Source organism: Sapajus apella, unplaced genomic scaffold, assembly GCF_009761245.1.
Source record: "Sapajus apella isolate SASKATOON/1434 unplaced genomic scaffold, GSC_monkey_1.0 scaffold171, whole genome shotgun sequence".
Taxonomy (NCBI): Eukaryota; Metazoa; Chordata; class Mammalia; order Primates; family Cebidae; genus Sapajus; species Sapajus apella.
In genome coordinates, this window is record NW_022437111.1 from 1,040,968 (window position 1) to 1,055,928 (window position 14,961).

Sequence of the window (14,961 nt, forward strand, 5' to 3'; positions counted from 1 at the left end):
GGAAAACTCCAACTCTACAAAAAATACAAAAAATTAGCCAGGCATGGTGGCATGCACCTGCAGTCCCAGCTACTGGGGAGGCTGAGGTGGGAGGATCACCTAAGCCCAAGAAGTCAAGGATTTTGACTTGACCATGATCATGCCACTGTACTCCAGCCTGGGCAACAGAGTGAGAACCTGTCTCTAAAAAATAAATAAATAAAAAATAAACAAAAATAAAACATTTACTGACTATTTACTATATATAACAAGCACTGTGCCATGTGCTTTATAGAGATCATCTTGTTTAACCCTCACAATAATCCTACAATCTATTGTTGAATCAATATTGTTACTATTCCATTTTACAATTGGGGTAATACTTAATACATGTAGTATGGATTGCTGTCTCCTCAAAATGACATAGAAAATAAATGTAACAAGTTCCAGGTTATAAAGAACTCAGGAGACAGACCCCAAATTTTACATTCACAAACCACCATTACTATAACCCCCAAGTCTTGACTTTTCCAAATGTGCCTAAAATCACATAAAAAGTACTCCCTTCTGCCTTATGCCATACTACCATACCCTACCACTGCCCTCACTCCCCATACATTTGTAACCTGCTTTTCTCACTGCAGTTTGCTTCATACTTTTCATTCCACTATATTATTTTCCTCATGGTAAACTCCATCTCACACGCCTTGGGAGAACACCCTAAATCCCTTTTACTCACAACTAAAGTTTACTTGCCTTTGTTTGAATTTCCTCCTCAACAACATCAGGGATTTCATCTGGGGTTGCAGGTAACTGGACAGTTAACTTGAATCTTCCTTTTCCTTGCCATACTAACTCATGATTCTTTCTCTCCAGAACCTTCTGCCGAACTGAAGTGTCCAAAGGAGGGGAAAAAAAGCCAAATGACAAGCAATCTTTATTTACAAAATTATTGTATGATTTCTCTGGGCTGCGTTACTGTCAATCAATCGCTTAGTTTCTCAAGAGAGGCTATGTGAAGTAAAAGAGGAAGAGTTTAGCAAGCAGACATGGATTTGAATTTCATCCTTAAACTTATTTTTTAATGTTGAGCATGTTCCCTAATAAGCTGTGCTTACAAAGCTTCAGTTTTCTTGTCTATTTGTAAGGTTAATGGAGATTGTTTTGTATGAGTGCCATGTGTATTAAATTGAGGAAACATTATAAAGAACTTGGTACAGGACCTGATACTCAGGAGGTACTCAAAAGGTAGCAACATTTATTCTGTATTGAAGTGAATTAAATTAAAGCATCCTCCAAGGAGAGCCAGTGAAGACTGGGTACTGGGACATGGCATGATGAAAGCCATGTTTTAGGAAGGTGGCTAGGTGGCTATATGCAGGAGCCTAGTTGGAAAAAGACTGTAATGAAATGGGCCTCACATTTGATAGTAAAAGGAGTATAAAAGAAGGGAGAGATTTTGCAAAAAATAAATTAACAAATAAATAGATTAGCACATCAGACAGCTTGGCTGTAGTGAAACAGCTGAACAGTGGACATAAAGAGTCCAAAGACCTGGATTTGAATTCCAACCCTGCCACAAATAGCTGAGTGAATACCTTAACTTCTCTCAACTCTCAGCTTCCTCACTTAAAGTGGTGTCCACGAATGCGCTCTGTAACATCCCCAAGAACTATGCAGATGTGAGTTACAATTATAAAAAGGAGCAGCCAAAGAGATATGAAGAAAATCAGCACATCTCAGTCCATGAAGAGCAGGGAAGAAGTGAGTTTCAAGGAAGAGGCATAGTCAGAGAGTGCAAAGAGGTTAGGGGGAAAGGGAGCTTTTGCCAGAGTGCCCTATGGGTGACAGGTGTAGCTCTAGTATGAATGTTGGGTCACCATGCTGTGTTCTGATATGGCTGGCCAGATGAAGTCAAAGATGTAGGTCAGAATCTTTCATAAAGAGGGCATGATAGCTTTCCCACCTCAACCCTCTGTGAAGGGGGTGGAGGAAGTGGGGTCTTAACTGGATGCCAACTCAGAAACAGACCTCAGAAACAACCTAAGAAGCAGCTCCAGATTCTAATCTCACTCTTTATGAGGAGGGCAGATGTTTCTACACAAATGCTTCAAGTGGTTTACTAAACAAAGGTGGGGATTGAGGACTGGATAGGACCCCTGAAAACCAACAACAAGCTACATTTTGTAAGCCAAGTTATCTAGAGTCATGGACCTCTGTGTTACAGTCCTTTTCCTATTCCCTAGATTTTGATAAAGTCCTGTCTAGGCATCTAAATGTGCCAGTCTGTTTTCAGATTGTGGGCAATATTTATGGGCACAAGTATTTCAGGAGAACAATTTGTAGTAATATGGGTATATGATCTCCAAAAAGGAGAAAGTGAATCTGGGAGGAAAAAGAGCTGAAACTCTGATGTCCAGCCTCCCTTACCCATGTGGACAGTCTTCTGCCTGCACCAACCTTAGATCATCAACATTTAATTTCATTTAAGGAGACAATAGGTTCCCTTACCACAAAGAACCTGACAATAACCAGGAACCAAAATATGTCAGGAAAGTATGATAAAATAGACACATCTGAAACAGTTTCTAAAATGTTATGTCAATTTACACCAACTTTTCAGAAATCCAGTGAACTATGTAAGAGTGAGATATGGCTTCCCATTCATTTCTATTTGCTATACACAAATAAATACAGAGAAGTGCTGATGGGCTCATTCTTACAGTTTATATGAATCAAATCACGTTATGGTATGGGCCTGCACCTGTTGAGGCCACTTCTTGGCATGGAGGATGGAGGGTGGAGAATATCCTCCACAGAAGAAGAATGCATTTCTGGGGCTTCAAGGGTAGGTCATTCATTGTTAGCAAATTCCTGCCACTTTGTTACTGAGAAAGTGGTTCCTCAAATAGGAAACCAAAACTGACTAGGGATTTTCCACCCCGGAGAACTTTGACCTTGCAAGGTTTTGAGTTTTTGTTTTTTGGGGTTTTCTTTAGATGGAGTTTCACTCTTGTTGCCCAGGCTGGAGTGCAATGGCGCGATCTTGGCTGACTACAACCTCCGCCTCTTGGGTTCAAGTGATTCTCCTGCCTTAGCCTCTCAAGTAGCTGGGATTACAGGCACGCACCACCATGCCCAGCTAATTTCGTATTTTTAGTAGAGACGGGGTTTCTTCATGTTGGTCAGGCTGATCTCAAATTCCCGACCTCAGGTGATCTGCCCGCCTTAGCCTCCCACAGTGCTGGCATTGATTACAGGTGTGAGCCACTGGGCCCGGCCTAGGGTTTAGAGTTTTAATAAGTTTTGGGTCATTTGTGCTGGGGATAAGACAAGAGGGGCCACTGGAGCAGCCTGGGGGTGGAGAAAGGGGGGCGTGGAGAAAGAAGAGTTGTGATCTGGGGCCAGTCAAGGACAAAAGCCCAGCAGAAAGACTGAAATCTTTTCTGCTTGGAGGGCTAGAATTGAGTTATCATCACAAAATTATGTTTTGTGCTATTAGTATTTTTATGCTGTTTAAATGTTGTATAGTTAATTCTCTTTTTGTTTATTTGGGGTTGTCAACAAACTACAGAAATTCTAAAACGTTAACACATCAAGGTCACCTGGGTTGTTGGTTAAATATGCGCTTCCCACCCACCCCACACTCATTGAACCTGAATCTCTAAAACAGAGCTAGGAAGGTGCCTAGTTAACCTGCTCTCCAGGTCATTCAGATGCAGGTGAGACCTACTCCTAAGGATAGTGGAATGTGAAGAAGAAAGAAGCATCCTTAAGGGCCAGATGGATGGTGTTGTTGACCTCTGAAATCAAAGTGGGAAAAACCCTCAAGAAAAAGTGACACCCAAAAGGGAAATGACAAGTATCACACAGTTGCCTTCTGAGCACTCCTTGGTGAAATTAATCCTAAGAAAACATGGTATTTTGTTTTCATAAGGGTCATGAGCCAAGCATGGCTCCTTCCTTCCGTGTGTCGTTCTTTTTCTGTTTCATTTTCCTTTTCCTTTTTGGATCCCTGCTGGGGCACTTTAACTGTACGGCCTCGGCCTCAGCCTCCTTGCCTCTCATCTGGCCCAAATGCTTCCCCAAATCCAGCAACATGAAGGTGTAATTAGGAGTTGACTAGATCCCAATGGGTCACTATCCATCTATAAGATGCCGGTGGAAAAGGTGCCCATTCTGGGAGCTGCAGGTCACGGGCTTCCCACTGCAGACCAGGGAGGCCCCTGAACAAGCAGATCATAGGTGGGCTTTTGGCCCTTCCTGAACGGGAACGGTAGTGGGGAGGAGGGAAGAAAGCCCCTTAATGGCCTGTGAGGAGGGAGCTTTACCGACTTTCCCTCCAAAGCTCAAATCTCGCAACCCACAATCACTTCAGAATGTCATCCTTGCTCCCAATCTGAGGCCCACCCGAGACTGAGGGAAGAGGCCCCGGCAGGCCCTCGACAATGAGCCTGTTGGTTCATCGACGGCCCCTCCAACGTGGACGCCGCGAAGGCTCTACGTTGACCTTCAGGCCGTGTGACTTTACGCAGCGCCTCTGCCCCTCTCCCAAGTGACCCCAGGAGCACTGGGAATCTCCAAGACCCACGAAGAAAACCTGTGACTTGTCACGTTTCTTATCCAGCTTCCTTCCCCACATAATAATAACAGGAAAAGACAGGAAAGGATGATAAGAGGATACACTCCCTTCAACAACAACGATAAACAGTAACACCACCACAGCAGGGAAAGACAGAAAAGGATCCAGGAATCAGGACTCGCCTGCGCGGTTCCGCCGCCACCCCCAGGCCGCGCCGTTAAGCGCCTGGAAACGCAGGGCGCGGGGGAACCGCAGCGCCCCGGGTGCACTCGGAGTTTATTCTGTCCTCCCCGCCCCGCCCTTGCCACCTCCGCTACAGCAGCCGCCAGAGCCGGGCAGGACCCCCTCCGGTGCGTGCCCCGCCGCCATTTCCCTGGAGGAAGAGCAGACGTGCCCCCTCCTCACCCCACCCCTTGCGCCCCTCACCGTCCTCCGGGTGGAAGAGCACCAGGAAGCGGGACGGGCTCTCGGGATCCTGGCGGACCTCACACTCGCCGCCTCCCGACCTCTTCGGGCTCTGGAAGTACATCTGCAACTTGGTGCTCAAGTTCTTTGGGGGGTCGGGGCCCCAAGAGCCCTCGACCAGCAGCGGGAAGAAGCCAGGCACCGCCATCCTCAGCTCCGCTCTCCGCCCGACTGCAAGGGCGGCGCCAACTCCGGGCGGCTAACTTTGACTCTTTCGCTTTCGTTTCCTGGAAAACTCCCAGGCCTTGGTTTCTTTTTGCCTTCAGCCTAACACAGCGGACCCAGGAATGGCCGAGTCATCCCCCGCCCACCTCCCCACCTTCGCATTCGGCCCACAGCCAAGTCCAAAGTAACCCTTTGGGGCGGGCCACCGGCGCCGCGGGAAGGCAGCCTCCGTCCACCTGTGCCCCGCGGGCTCCCACGCCCCCTCGTAACTCTGGGCCCCGTGCCGCCCGCTTGCCCCAACTGCAGATGAAGTCAGCAGCTGTGGGGCACCAGACCTTGAGCAAACACAAAGATCAGCTAATTTTTGCCCCCAGCCGACCCTTTACAAAAAAATAAAATAACTCTCAAACTGTGGCCCTTCTAGAATGTTTGCAGCCTATTTGGGGGCATTTTCAGCAATCAATGTGATTATCAGAATTTTAGGTTGCTTTTCCTGTTCTGCCTTCTGTTCCTTTATGTGGTAATATTACACGTCTAGAAATGTGCGAGAAACAATTATACTCACAGTTTTTTTGTGGAATATTTACTCGGCGCCGTTCACTCACTCACTGAGCCCTCGCCGAGCTCACGGAGCTATGGTGAACACAGGGGGAATAGGTGCTCTAGGAAAGAATATACAGGTGTTCCTGGAACAGATGATGACAGGCTCCTGGCCCAGCTGTGGCGGCTCAGGGAGGGTTTATGGGGCGGTGATATGTAACCTGATATCAGCCTTGGAGGGTTGGGAAGTGGGGTTCCACGGTGTGATTCACACGTACAGGATCACTCCGGCTGCTGCGTGGTGGCTAGAGTGGAGGCAGAGAGGTCAGCCAAGTGGCTACCATAGTGTCCCAAGTGAGAGACAAGGGTGGCTGAGACCCGGGTGCTGGCAGAGAAGAACTGAGAAAACGAGGATTCTCAATTAATAGTAAAAGCAGGACTTGCTGAAGGATGTGAGCCTTGAGAGAAGGAAAAGCTCAAGGATGACTCCAAGGTCAGCCAAGGATCGCCCGCGCAAGTGGCTGGATGATAGTGGCAACTGCAAGAGGGAGGCCAAGTGGCGGGGAAGAGGCTAGGGCTGTGTGTTTCCTTGACCCAAAATAAAGGAGTGTTGCAAATCGAGGGTAGGGGGAAAGGGGATTATCATTCCATGCTACCGATACCTCAGGTCAGAGAAACGTCTGCTGGACTGCTGGGGACCGGCAAGCACTGTCTCCTGGTGAGGAGGGAGGAGAGGGCAATGGCAGCTACTCAGGACTGAAAGGGAAGGAAGCAAGTGGAAGCAGCAAGCGTAACAGGCTCTTTGCAGAGATGTGACTGTGAAGGGGAAGAAGGAGCCAGGCAGCAGCTTGTGGGGTTACAGGATCGGGCTGAATTTCAGAATGAAGAGAACAAGAGATGGGCCAAACGGTTTACCTGGCTTTTATTTCGGCTCTGTAATAATGCTAAACAGTATACAGATATTTTCTCCTGCCTCCAGCTTGCTACCTGCAGATGGCGCTCATCATCTGATCCAAACTGCTCTGGACAGACTCCCCGCCCCCCGCACCCCACTGCCCCCCACCGCACTACAGCTTGCGAAGGAGGGGTGGACCAGTGCCCTCAGCCAAATGTGGTGACTGTTTCTCCTCAGGGCCTTTCCATCTCACCCCAAACCACAACTAAAATCGGCACTCCTCCTCTCTCTCTTTCCCCTGAGTTTGGGGTCCCAGAACTTAGCAAATAGTTTCCCTTTTTCCTTACATCTTTATTGTATAAGAAATAAAGTCAGGGTCATTTCTGGATTACTTTTGAGCGTTTCTTTAATTATCAACAACGTATCTTACCACTCGAAGTCTGCTTATGACACCTGGATGGACTGGGAAGGCGCTATCAGAGGATCAGGAACGCAGGTCTTGAAAGCCAGGGAAGGAAAGTTCTAGAAGGAGCAAATTTTTGAACAGCATTAGCTCCTGCAGTACTTTATTTTCTGTAAGTTATTTTCCCCCTGTTCGCTTGAAGTTTCCCACAGAATGCTTATCCTCTCACAATTCTGTCTCCTGTGAGTATCTGCCTTCTGATCCTTTCTTCCTGGGAAGCACAGTCTTCTCAGGGCCTGAGGTGGGTGTGCCCCTCTGCTGTAGAAGTGGCCGTGTTCATATCGCTGTTCCTTAGTTCTCCTTCCACCTCACAGCCACAGCTCATCTTAATATAACCACCCATGTATGCATTTTTGGGCTGAACTTCCCTTTCCCTGCTTCATCTAAATTCCCCCTTTTGGTTTCTCTACAAACTGCTGTAGCCTAGCAACATGCTCCTTTGAGCTTCTCTGCAAACTAGCATCAGCCTCCCCATTTCTCCCACTGAGGTGTAAAGGAGGGAAAGGGCTACTTTCCCTTCTGTCCTGAATCAGTGAGTTGTAGGTACCTCATGCCCACCACTCCACCTCATTTTGCTCCTGAAACTCCTGGCCCAGTCACCCCAAAATAAGACATGGCCATAAATGAAGGGAAAAGCACTCCAAGAAGTTCCATGGTCAGAGGGAGCCCCCTGATGGACACATCACAGTCTTTAGTTTTACTCCTTATGCTCAAGTCCGTTTTGGGAACTTTATCTTCTTCAAACCTCCATAGGGACAGTCTCCATACCCCTCAATTAGCCAGGACAGTAATTCCTAATGGTGCATTTTCCCAAATAGAAGTAATTTTGTTTCACCAGTACTACAGTTGAGTGGAAGGTGAAGGCAGCTTCTCCAGAAGAGTCCAGAGTAGACTTGATCCTTCCATGTTTGTGTAAAGACCTTTCCTCATCATCCAATTAGGTAACCATTGAATCAAACATACATGTGTATATCTCAAGACCAGCATTCATTCTCAGTATAATCTAGATCATATTTTTTAAAAAATAGAAACACAGTATTTTATTATCACACTATACCAGTAATGGCTGTTAAATATTGAGCCACCAGACTTTCGAAACAAAGTTTCCATAAGTGTTATGTTTATTATAAATTATACTGATGTAATGGTTGGATAACATAATTTACAAATAATAACAAAATATATAATGCTCTATTGTAGTTTCCAAATACCAGCAGAAACTGGACCCCTTTCTGACACCTTACACTAAAATTAACTCCAGATGGATTGAAGACTTAAACATAAAGCCTAACACCATAAAAACCCTAGAAGAAAACCTAGGCAAAACCATTCAGGACATAGGCATAGGCAAGGACTTCATGACTAAAACAGCAAAAGCATTGGCAACAAAAGCCAAAATAGACAAAGAGTAGCTAATTAAACTCCAGAGCTTCTGTACAGCAAAAGAAACAATCATTAGAGTGAACCAGCAACCAACAGAATGGAAAAAATTTTTGCAATCTACCCATCTGACGAAGGGCTAAAATCCAGAATCTACAAAGAACTAAAACAGATTTACAAGAAAAAACAAACAAACAAACCCATTCAAAAGTGGGCAAAGGACATGAACAGACACTTTTCAAAAGAAGACATTTATGAGGCCAACAAACACATGAAAAAATGCTCATCATCACTGGTCATTAGAGAAATGCAAATAAAAACTACATTGAGATACCATCTCACGCCAGTTAGAATGGTGATTGTTAAAAAATCTGGAGACAGCAGATGCTGGAGAGGATGTGGAGAAATAGGAACAATTTTACACTGTTGGTGGGAGTGTAAATTAGTTCAACCATTGTGGAAGACAGTGGGGCGATTCCTCAAGGATCTAGAAATAGAAATTCCATTTGACCCAGCCATCCCATTACTGGGTATATATCCAAAGGATTACAAATCATTCTATTATAAAGACAGATGCACACGTATGTTCATTGCGGCACTGTTTACAATAGCAAAGACCTTGAGCTAACCCTAATGCCCATTGATGATAGACTGGACAAGGAAAATGTGGCACATATACACCATGGAATACTATGCAGCCATAAAAAAAAACTTAGAAATCGTGTCCTTTGTAGTGACGTGGATGAATCTGGAAACCATCATTCTCAGCAAACTGACACAAGAACAGAAAAACAAACACCACATGTTCTCACTCATAGATGGGTATTAAACAACGGGAACACATGGACACAGGGAGGGGAGCATCACACATTGAGGTCTGTTGGGGGGGACTAGGGGAGGGGCAGTGGAGGGTAGGGAGATTGGGGAGGGATAACATGGGGAGAAATGCCAGATATAGGTGATGGGGGAATGGAGGCAGCAAACCACATTGCCACGTATGTACCTATGCAACAATCCTGCATGTTTTGCACATGTACCCAAAACCTAAAGTTATATGCCTGAATTAAAATAAATTAAATCCCTATCCTACATACCAGCTTCTTTCCTAAATCTCATAATCTGTTAGTAATTTAAAGGCATGAAGATGAAAGAAATTTCAGTATAAATGACTCTCTTTTTATAGTAGGCAATGTAGCTAACTTAAAACAATTTTGGGAGGATACAGCAGGAGATGAGGACAATATTCCAGTTATCTTTTCCTGCTTAACAATCCTCCCCCAAATTTAGTGGTATTATCCCTTGAGATTTTGGGGGTTGACTGGACTAAACTAGGCAATTCTTTCTCAAGAATTGAGAAATTTGTAATCAGACTGTGGGTGAGGCTGGAGGCATCTCAAAGGCTACTTACTCACACATCTGGTACCCAGCCTAGGATAACTCAAAAAACTGGGGGCTGGAACCCCTGGAACTCCTCTGGCATCTCTATCAATATGTGGGCTTACCACATGGTTTCTCCAGCATGGTGCCTTCAGAGTAGGTGAACTTTCAATTTGGTGGCTCAGCTCCTAAGGCATGTTGAGAGAACAAGAGAGAGGCCAAAGCTGTATTACTTTTTATGACTTAGCCCTTAGAAGTTATAGTTTCACTTCTCAAGCAATCTGTTGATTAGAAGTGAGTCACAGCCTGAACAACATAGCTAGACCCTGCCTAACAACAAAAAAAATTTTTTTAATTCACTGAGTGTGATGGTGCGCACCTGGAGTCCTAGCTACTTAAGAGACTGAGGCAGGAGGATCACCTGAGCCCAGGAGTTCAAGGCTGCAGTGAGCTATGATCCCACCACTGCACTCCAGAGAAAGACCCCATCTCTAAAAAAAGTGAATCACAAAGTCCAGTTCAGAGTCAAGAAGAGGAAAAATAGACTCCACTTCCTCATTGGAGGGATGTTTAAGAATTTGCAGATATTTTTCTTTTCATTTTTTTTTTTTTCTTTTGAGACAGGGTTGTTACCCAGGCTGGAGTGCAGTGACTCAGTCATGGCTCACTGCAGCCTCAACCTCCTGCGCTCAGATAATCCTCCCATCTTAGCCCCCTGAATAGCTGAGACTACAGGCACATGCCAACACACTTGGCTAATTTTTAAATTTTTTATAAAGATGGAGTCTTGCTGTGTTACCCAGGCTGGTCTTGAACTCCTGGGCTCAAGTGATCCTCCTGCTTCGGTCCAGACATTTTTTAAACCACACATACTCCAAATCTTTTCCTTTGGATTTGAAAAGTGATTGAGCTTCCTTTGTTTCTTGGCAGGTGTTACATCCTGGCAAATGAACTGAGTTTCCATATGTATTCCAGAAAACAGTAGTTAATTACAAAAGCTAACATTCATTGAGGGCTTACTAAATGTCAATCATTATTCTAAGTCCCTAAGTTCTCTATCCTGTTTGAATTGTGTTTCACTTGATATCTAAATAAGATGTCCGAAATCCCCATTCAGTGCACTGTGGAAAGGCCCAGAGCCCTCTGCAATATCTGTTTTCAGGGGCCTACATTTTTCCAGAGAAAGTCCACAACTGAAATCTGCTCCATGGCTCCTGCCTCTGTGGTCCTGTTTTCACACTGCTTCTGCTCTAGAAATACTCCCCCATTTCTTACCCCCAAATTATCACCAATATACATACTGAAGATTACTTACATCAAATGTAGGAATCAACTCCCAAGTCTAAGTTCACACATAGCTATTTCTAGGAATTAATTTATCAGCCATTTCCTGTCCAAACGATTTAACAGTTAACATGGAGAGGTCTCCCCACCTGACTCCCCCGCTTGAGATCAGAAGTCATAAGTTGGTGGCCACCAAACTGAAGCCTGCCCCGAGACCTGCTTTTGAAAAATTCAAGTTAGATGCTAACATTTTAAAAGTGTGAGTTTTCATATAAAACCTCAGATTTAAAGCTCCTTTTTGGGAAAACAAACAAACAAACAAAAGACAGATGGTTTGCCATCAGCTGCGACCAAAGGTCCTGGCTCCAGTTCACTGAAATTTCCATTTGGCTCACTTTGCTCATTGGCATCCCAGCCCCTCTAGACATTTGGGTTTGCAGCCCCTTGCCCTAAGATCCACCTCCTCTGATCACCCCCTTCCCTGTGTTCCCAGGCCCCTACTGCTTCTCTTTAAGCCACCCATATAAACTCAAAATTTCGTCACTTTATTATACTAAATAATTTAACTTTCTCTAAGTATCTTGCATACACATCTAGTTACCTAGCCCAGGTTTGACTGCAAACTTTTCCTGTAAAGAGCCAGAGAGTAAATAGTTTAGGTTATATAGGCCATATGGTCTCAGTTACAACTACTCAATTCTGCCATCCTAAACCAGAAGCAGCTGTTAGGGAAATATAATTAAAAACCAAATCTCCTGCTGACCCAGAAAACCTCTCCACAAAGCAGAAGAAAAAGAAAATAATTTTATTATTGAATAAGCATTAAACCAAAATGTGATGCTTATCACAGGCAATCCACTGAAAAGTTTTCAAAGACAGAAAGAAATCTCACCTTTTTACATAGTCCAGTAGATATACCCCATTACACGCATGTTCTCAATTGATAACTAATCCTCAGGGAAAAAGAGGACTTGACAATACCGTTTGTCACACATAGGTCATCCTAAACCACCTGGTAAATGGAATGGCCACCAGTGTTAGCTAATTGTCTTTATCCAAAGAAATAATAAAATTTCTCATATCTCTATGAAGTAAGTAGTTATGATTTGGAGCCAGATGCCAGCTGAAGTCAGGCTCCTGCCCTCCCTTGGAAACTGGGAGATGGGGCACCATCTTCCTTGATGATTACATTTCAAAGAGATGGCTCCCAGGTTTTTGAGAAAACATTCCTGTGTTGTAAAACTGGCAAGAGGCTTTTAACAAAGGCTTCAAAAAATATTTTTATACATCTCAAAACGGCAGAAAGAGAATTAACAATTACAGATTTTCAAAACTAAAAATGGGAGGAGAATTTCCTATTCTCTTGTGCACCTGAATTAGATTTTAAATTTTTGACTCATATTCACCCATATGCAGCCATAGCATGTACATAAACAAGTGCGTATAGCTATGTTTCAGTACAACTCTGTTATGGACACAGAAATTGAATTTCCTTTTTTTTTTTTTGAAACAGAGTCTTGTTCTGTCACCCAGGCTATAGTGCAGTAGTGGCTCAATCTCTGCTCACTACAAACTCCACCTCCCAGATTCAAGCAATTCTCCTGCCTCAGCCTCCAAATAGCTGGGACCACAGGCTAATGCCACCACACCCGGCCGATTTTTGTATGTTTAGTAGAGATGGGGTTTTGTCATGTTGGCCAGGCTGATCTCATGTTACTGAACTCAGGTGACCTGCCCACCCCAGCCTCCCAAAGTGCTGGGGTTGTGTGAACCACCACGCCCAGCCTGGCCTTTTATCTTTCAATCAAAATATAGATTCAACAAAATTCCTATAACTAGATAGAAACACTGTCATCTGTCCATCTGTGCAGCTTAGGAAGGCAGCAAAAAACTGTATCTTTATAAGCCAATTCAATGCCCTGCAAAGACAATCTCATTATAGCAATATTAAAGTTTTTTAAAAATCTAATGTTTTTAACAACTTGACAGAATAATTCACTATGAGTCTGTTGATCTTAACCCAGCTGGAAACATTTCCTCGGCCTGACCTTTCCTCACTTTGCTTATGTATATTCATGGTTCTGTTATCGTTGTAATGGGTATATATGTTCAATTTGGTATTCTTCCTTTTGTGTAACATGATTTATCCAAATATTTTCTGTTTTCTATACCATGTTTATATTCATCATTTTTAGTATATCACTAGAGTATATCATTTTGATATGCCATAGTTAGCTTCTTTCTATATATCTGTATTGTTGGGCTCTTAGCTTTATTCCAATGTTTTGCTATCATAAAATAAACATTATATATACATATACTTTTTATTAAACATTATTTCCTCAGGATAAATTATATTACTTGGTCAGGGGTTAGGCATATTTATGATTCTTTCAATAAAATACCATTTTGCCTTTCAGGAAGACTGAATCAATTTACACTGCTATCATTAATGCATGAGCATATCTGCCTCCCGAAGCCTTGCAGGCTTTGGCTTTTATCACTTTTTAAAAGTTTTTCTAATTTTTTTTAAGGCACAAAATGAAACTTCACAGTAGGTTTAATTTGCAGTTATTTTACCAACAAGGTTGACTGAATAGTTTTAAAATTATGATTTGCTGACAGTGTTTCTTCTTGTATGAACTGTTTTTTAATCGTTTGTTTAATAGACACTTGGTATTGTTACCTATTTATATGCATTCTTCATACTTTTTAGTTATTGAACGTTTGTCTTTATGTGCAAACCTTTTCTCCAGTCTTCTGAATTTTTAAATTTCAGCTTTATTGGTATTCATTCCATCAAAGATAAAACTATCTAAGTAATGAACCTATCTTTTTTCTATTTGTATTCCAACAACAATCAGAAAGTGATTTCCCCTAGTGCTAGTCTTTTATATGTGTGTATTTATTTTAATATATGTGTGTAAAAATATGTGTAAAACATTTTTAAAATACTATGTTAAAAACTACATATTATAAAACATTATTACACATATTTTTTACATGTTTTATGTAAAAAAATTATATGTGTAAAAACACATAATATATATGTGTTTTTATTTTAAAAGTATTTAACTCCCAATTTACCTGGATTTTTTTTTTTTTTTTGCTGATCGTAGTGGAAAGTATGGGTCTTTTTAATATTCTCATAATGGATATTTCTGTCTTCCAAGGGTTTCAAATTGATTACCAGTACATTTAATGTCTGCTAGGACAAAATGACTCTCTTTGAATCTGAAATACCCTTTGATGTTCTTGCCCATTTATTTTTTCCATATACAATAAAAATTATATTAATTTTAGCCGGGCACGGTGGCTCAAGCCTGTAATCCCAGCACTTTGGGAGGCCGAGGCGGGTGGATCACGAGGTCAAGAGATCGAGACCATCCTGGTCAACATGGTGAAACCCCGTCTCTACTAAAAATACAAAAAAATTAGCTGGGCATGGTGGTGCGTGCCTGTAATCCCAGCTACTCAGGAGGCTGAGGCAGGAGAATTGCCTGAACCCAGGAGGTGGAGGTTGCGGTGAGCCGAGATCGCGCCATTGCACTCCAGCCTGGGTAACAAGAGCGAGACTCCGTCTCAAAAAAAAAAAAAAAAAAAATTATATTAATTTTATAAAGCATCTTGTTTCTAATTGGTGGCTGGCCACCTGAATCCGCACTGTGATGAGTTGAGGTTGAGTTGCATCCTTGGTAAGGCTCAATATGCATCAATTTTACTTCTGCTTCTTCAGGATTTTCAGCAGAAATCCTGCTGCATTCTCCATGCTCTTCCACATGGTGGGTCCTGAATTCTAATCTTTTTCTTTACAAGACTGCCGAAGTCTCT

The 14,961-nt window shown here is 43.1% G+C and overlaps 1 protein-coding gene across 6 annotated transcripts in view; it reads right to left on the reverse strand.

Moving 5' to 3' along the window:
• The window catches only part of PARP14 (poly(ADP-ribose) polymerase family member 14), an 86,594-nt gene extending 80,701 nt beyond the window's left edge, over positions 1 to 5,893 (reverse strand). For 3 of the 6 annotated variants that reach the window (XM_032267734.1, XM_032267732.1, XM_032267731.1), the window contains exons 1-2: positions 4,988 to 5,435; positions 736 to 869 (exon numbers count right to left, since the gene is read on the reverse strand). In XM_032267734.1, coding sequence (XP_032123625.1) covers positions 736 to 869; positions 4,988 to 5,174 — 321 coding nt within the window. In that variant the 5' untranslated portion in view covers positions 5,175 to 5,435. Of the gene's footprint in view, positions 1 to 735; positions 870 to 4,987; positions 5,436 to 5,756 lie in introns of those variants that run through there. The other 3 variants (XM_032267735.1, XM_032267733.1, XM_032267736.1) reach the window with 3 other exon arrangements.
• Between the last annotated feature and the right edge of the window lie 9,068 nt (positions 5,894 to 14,961).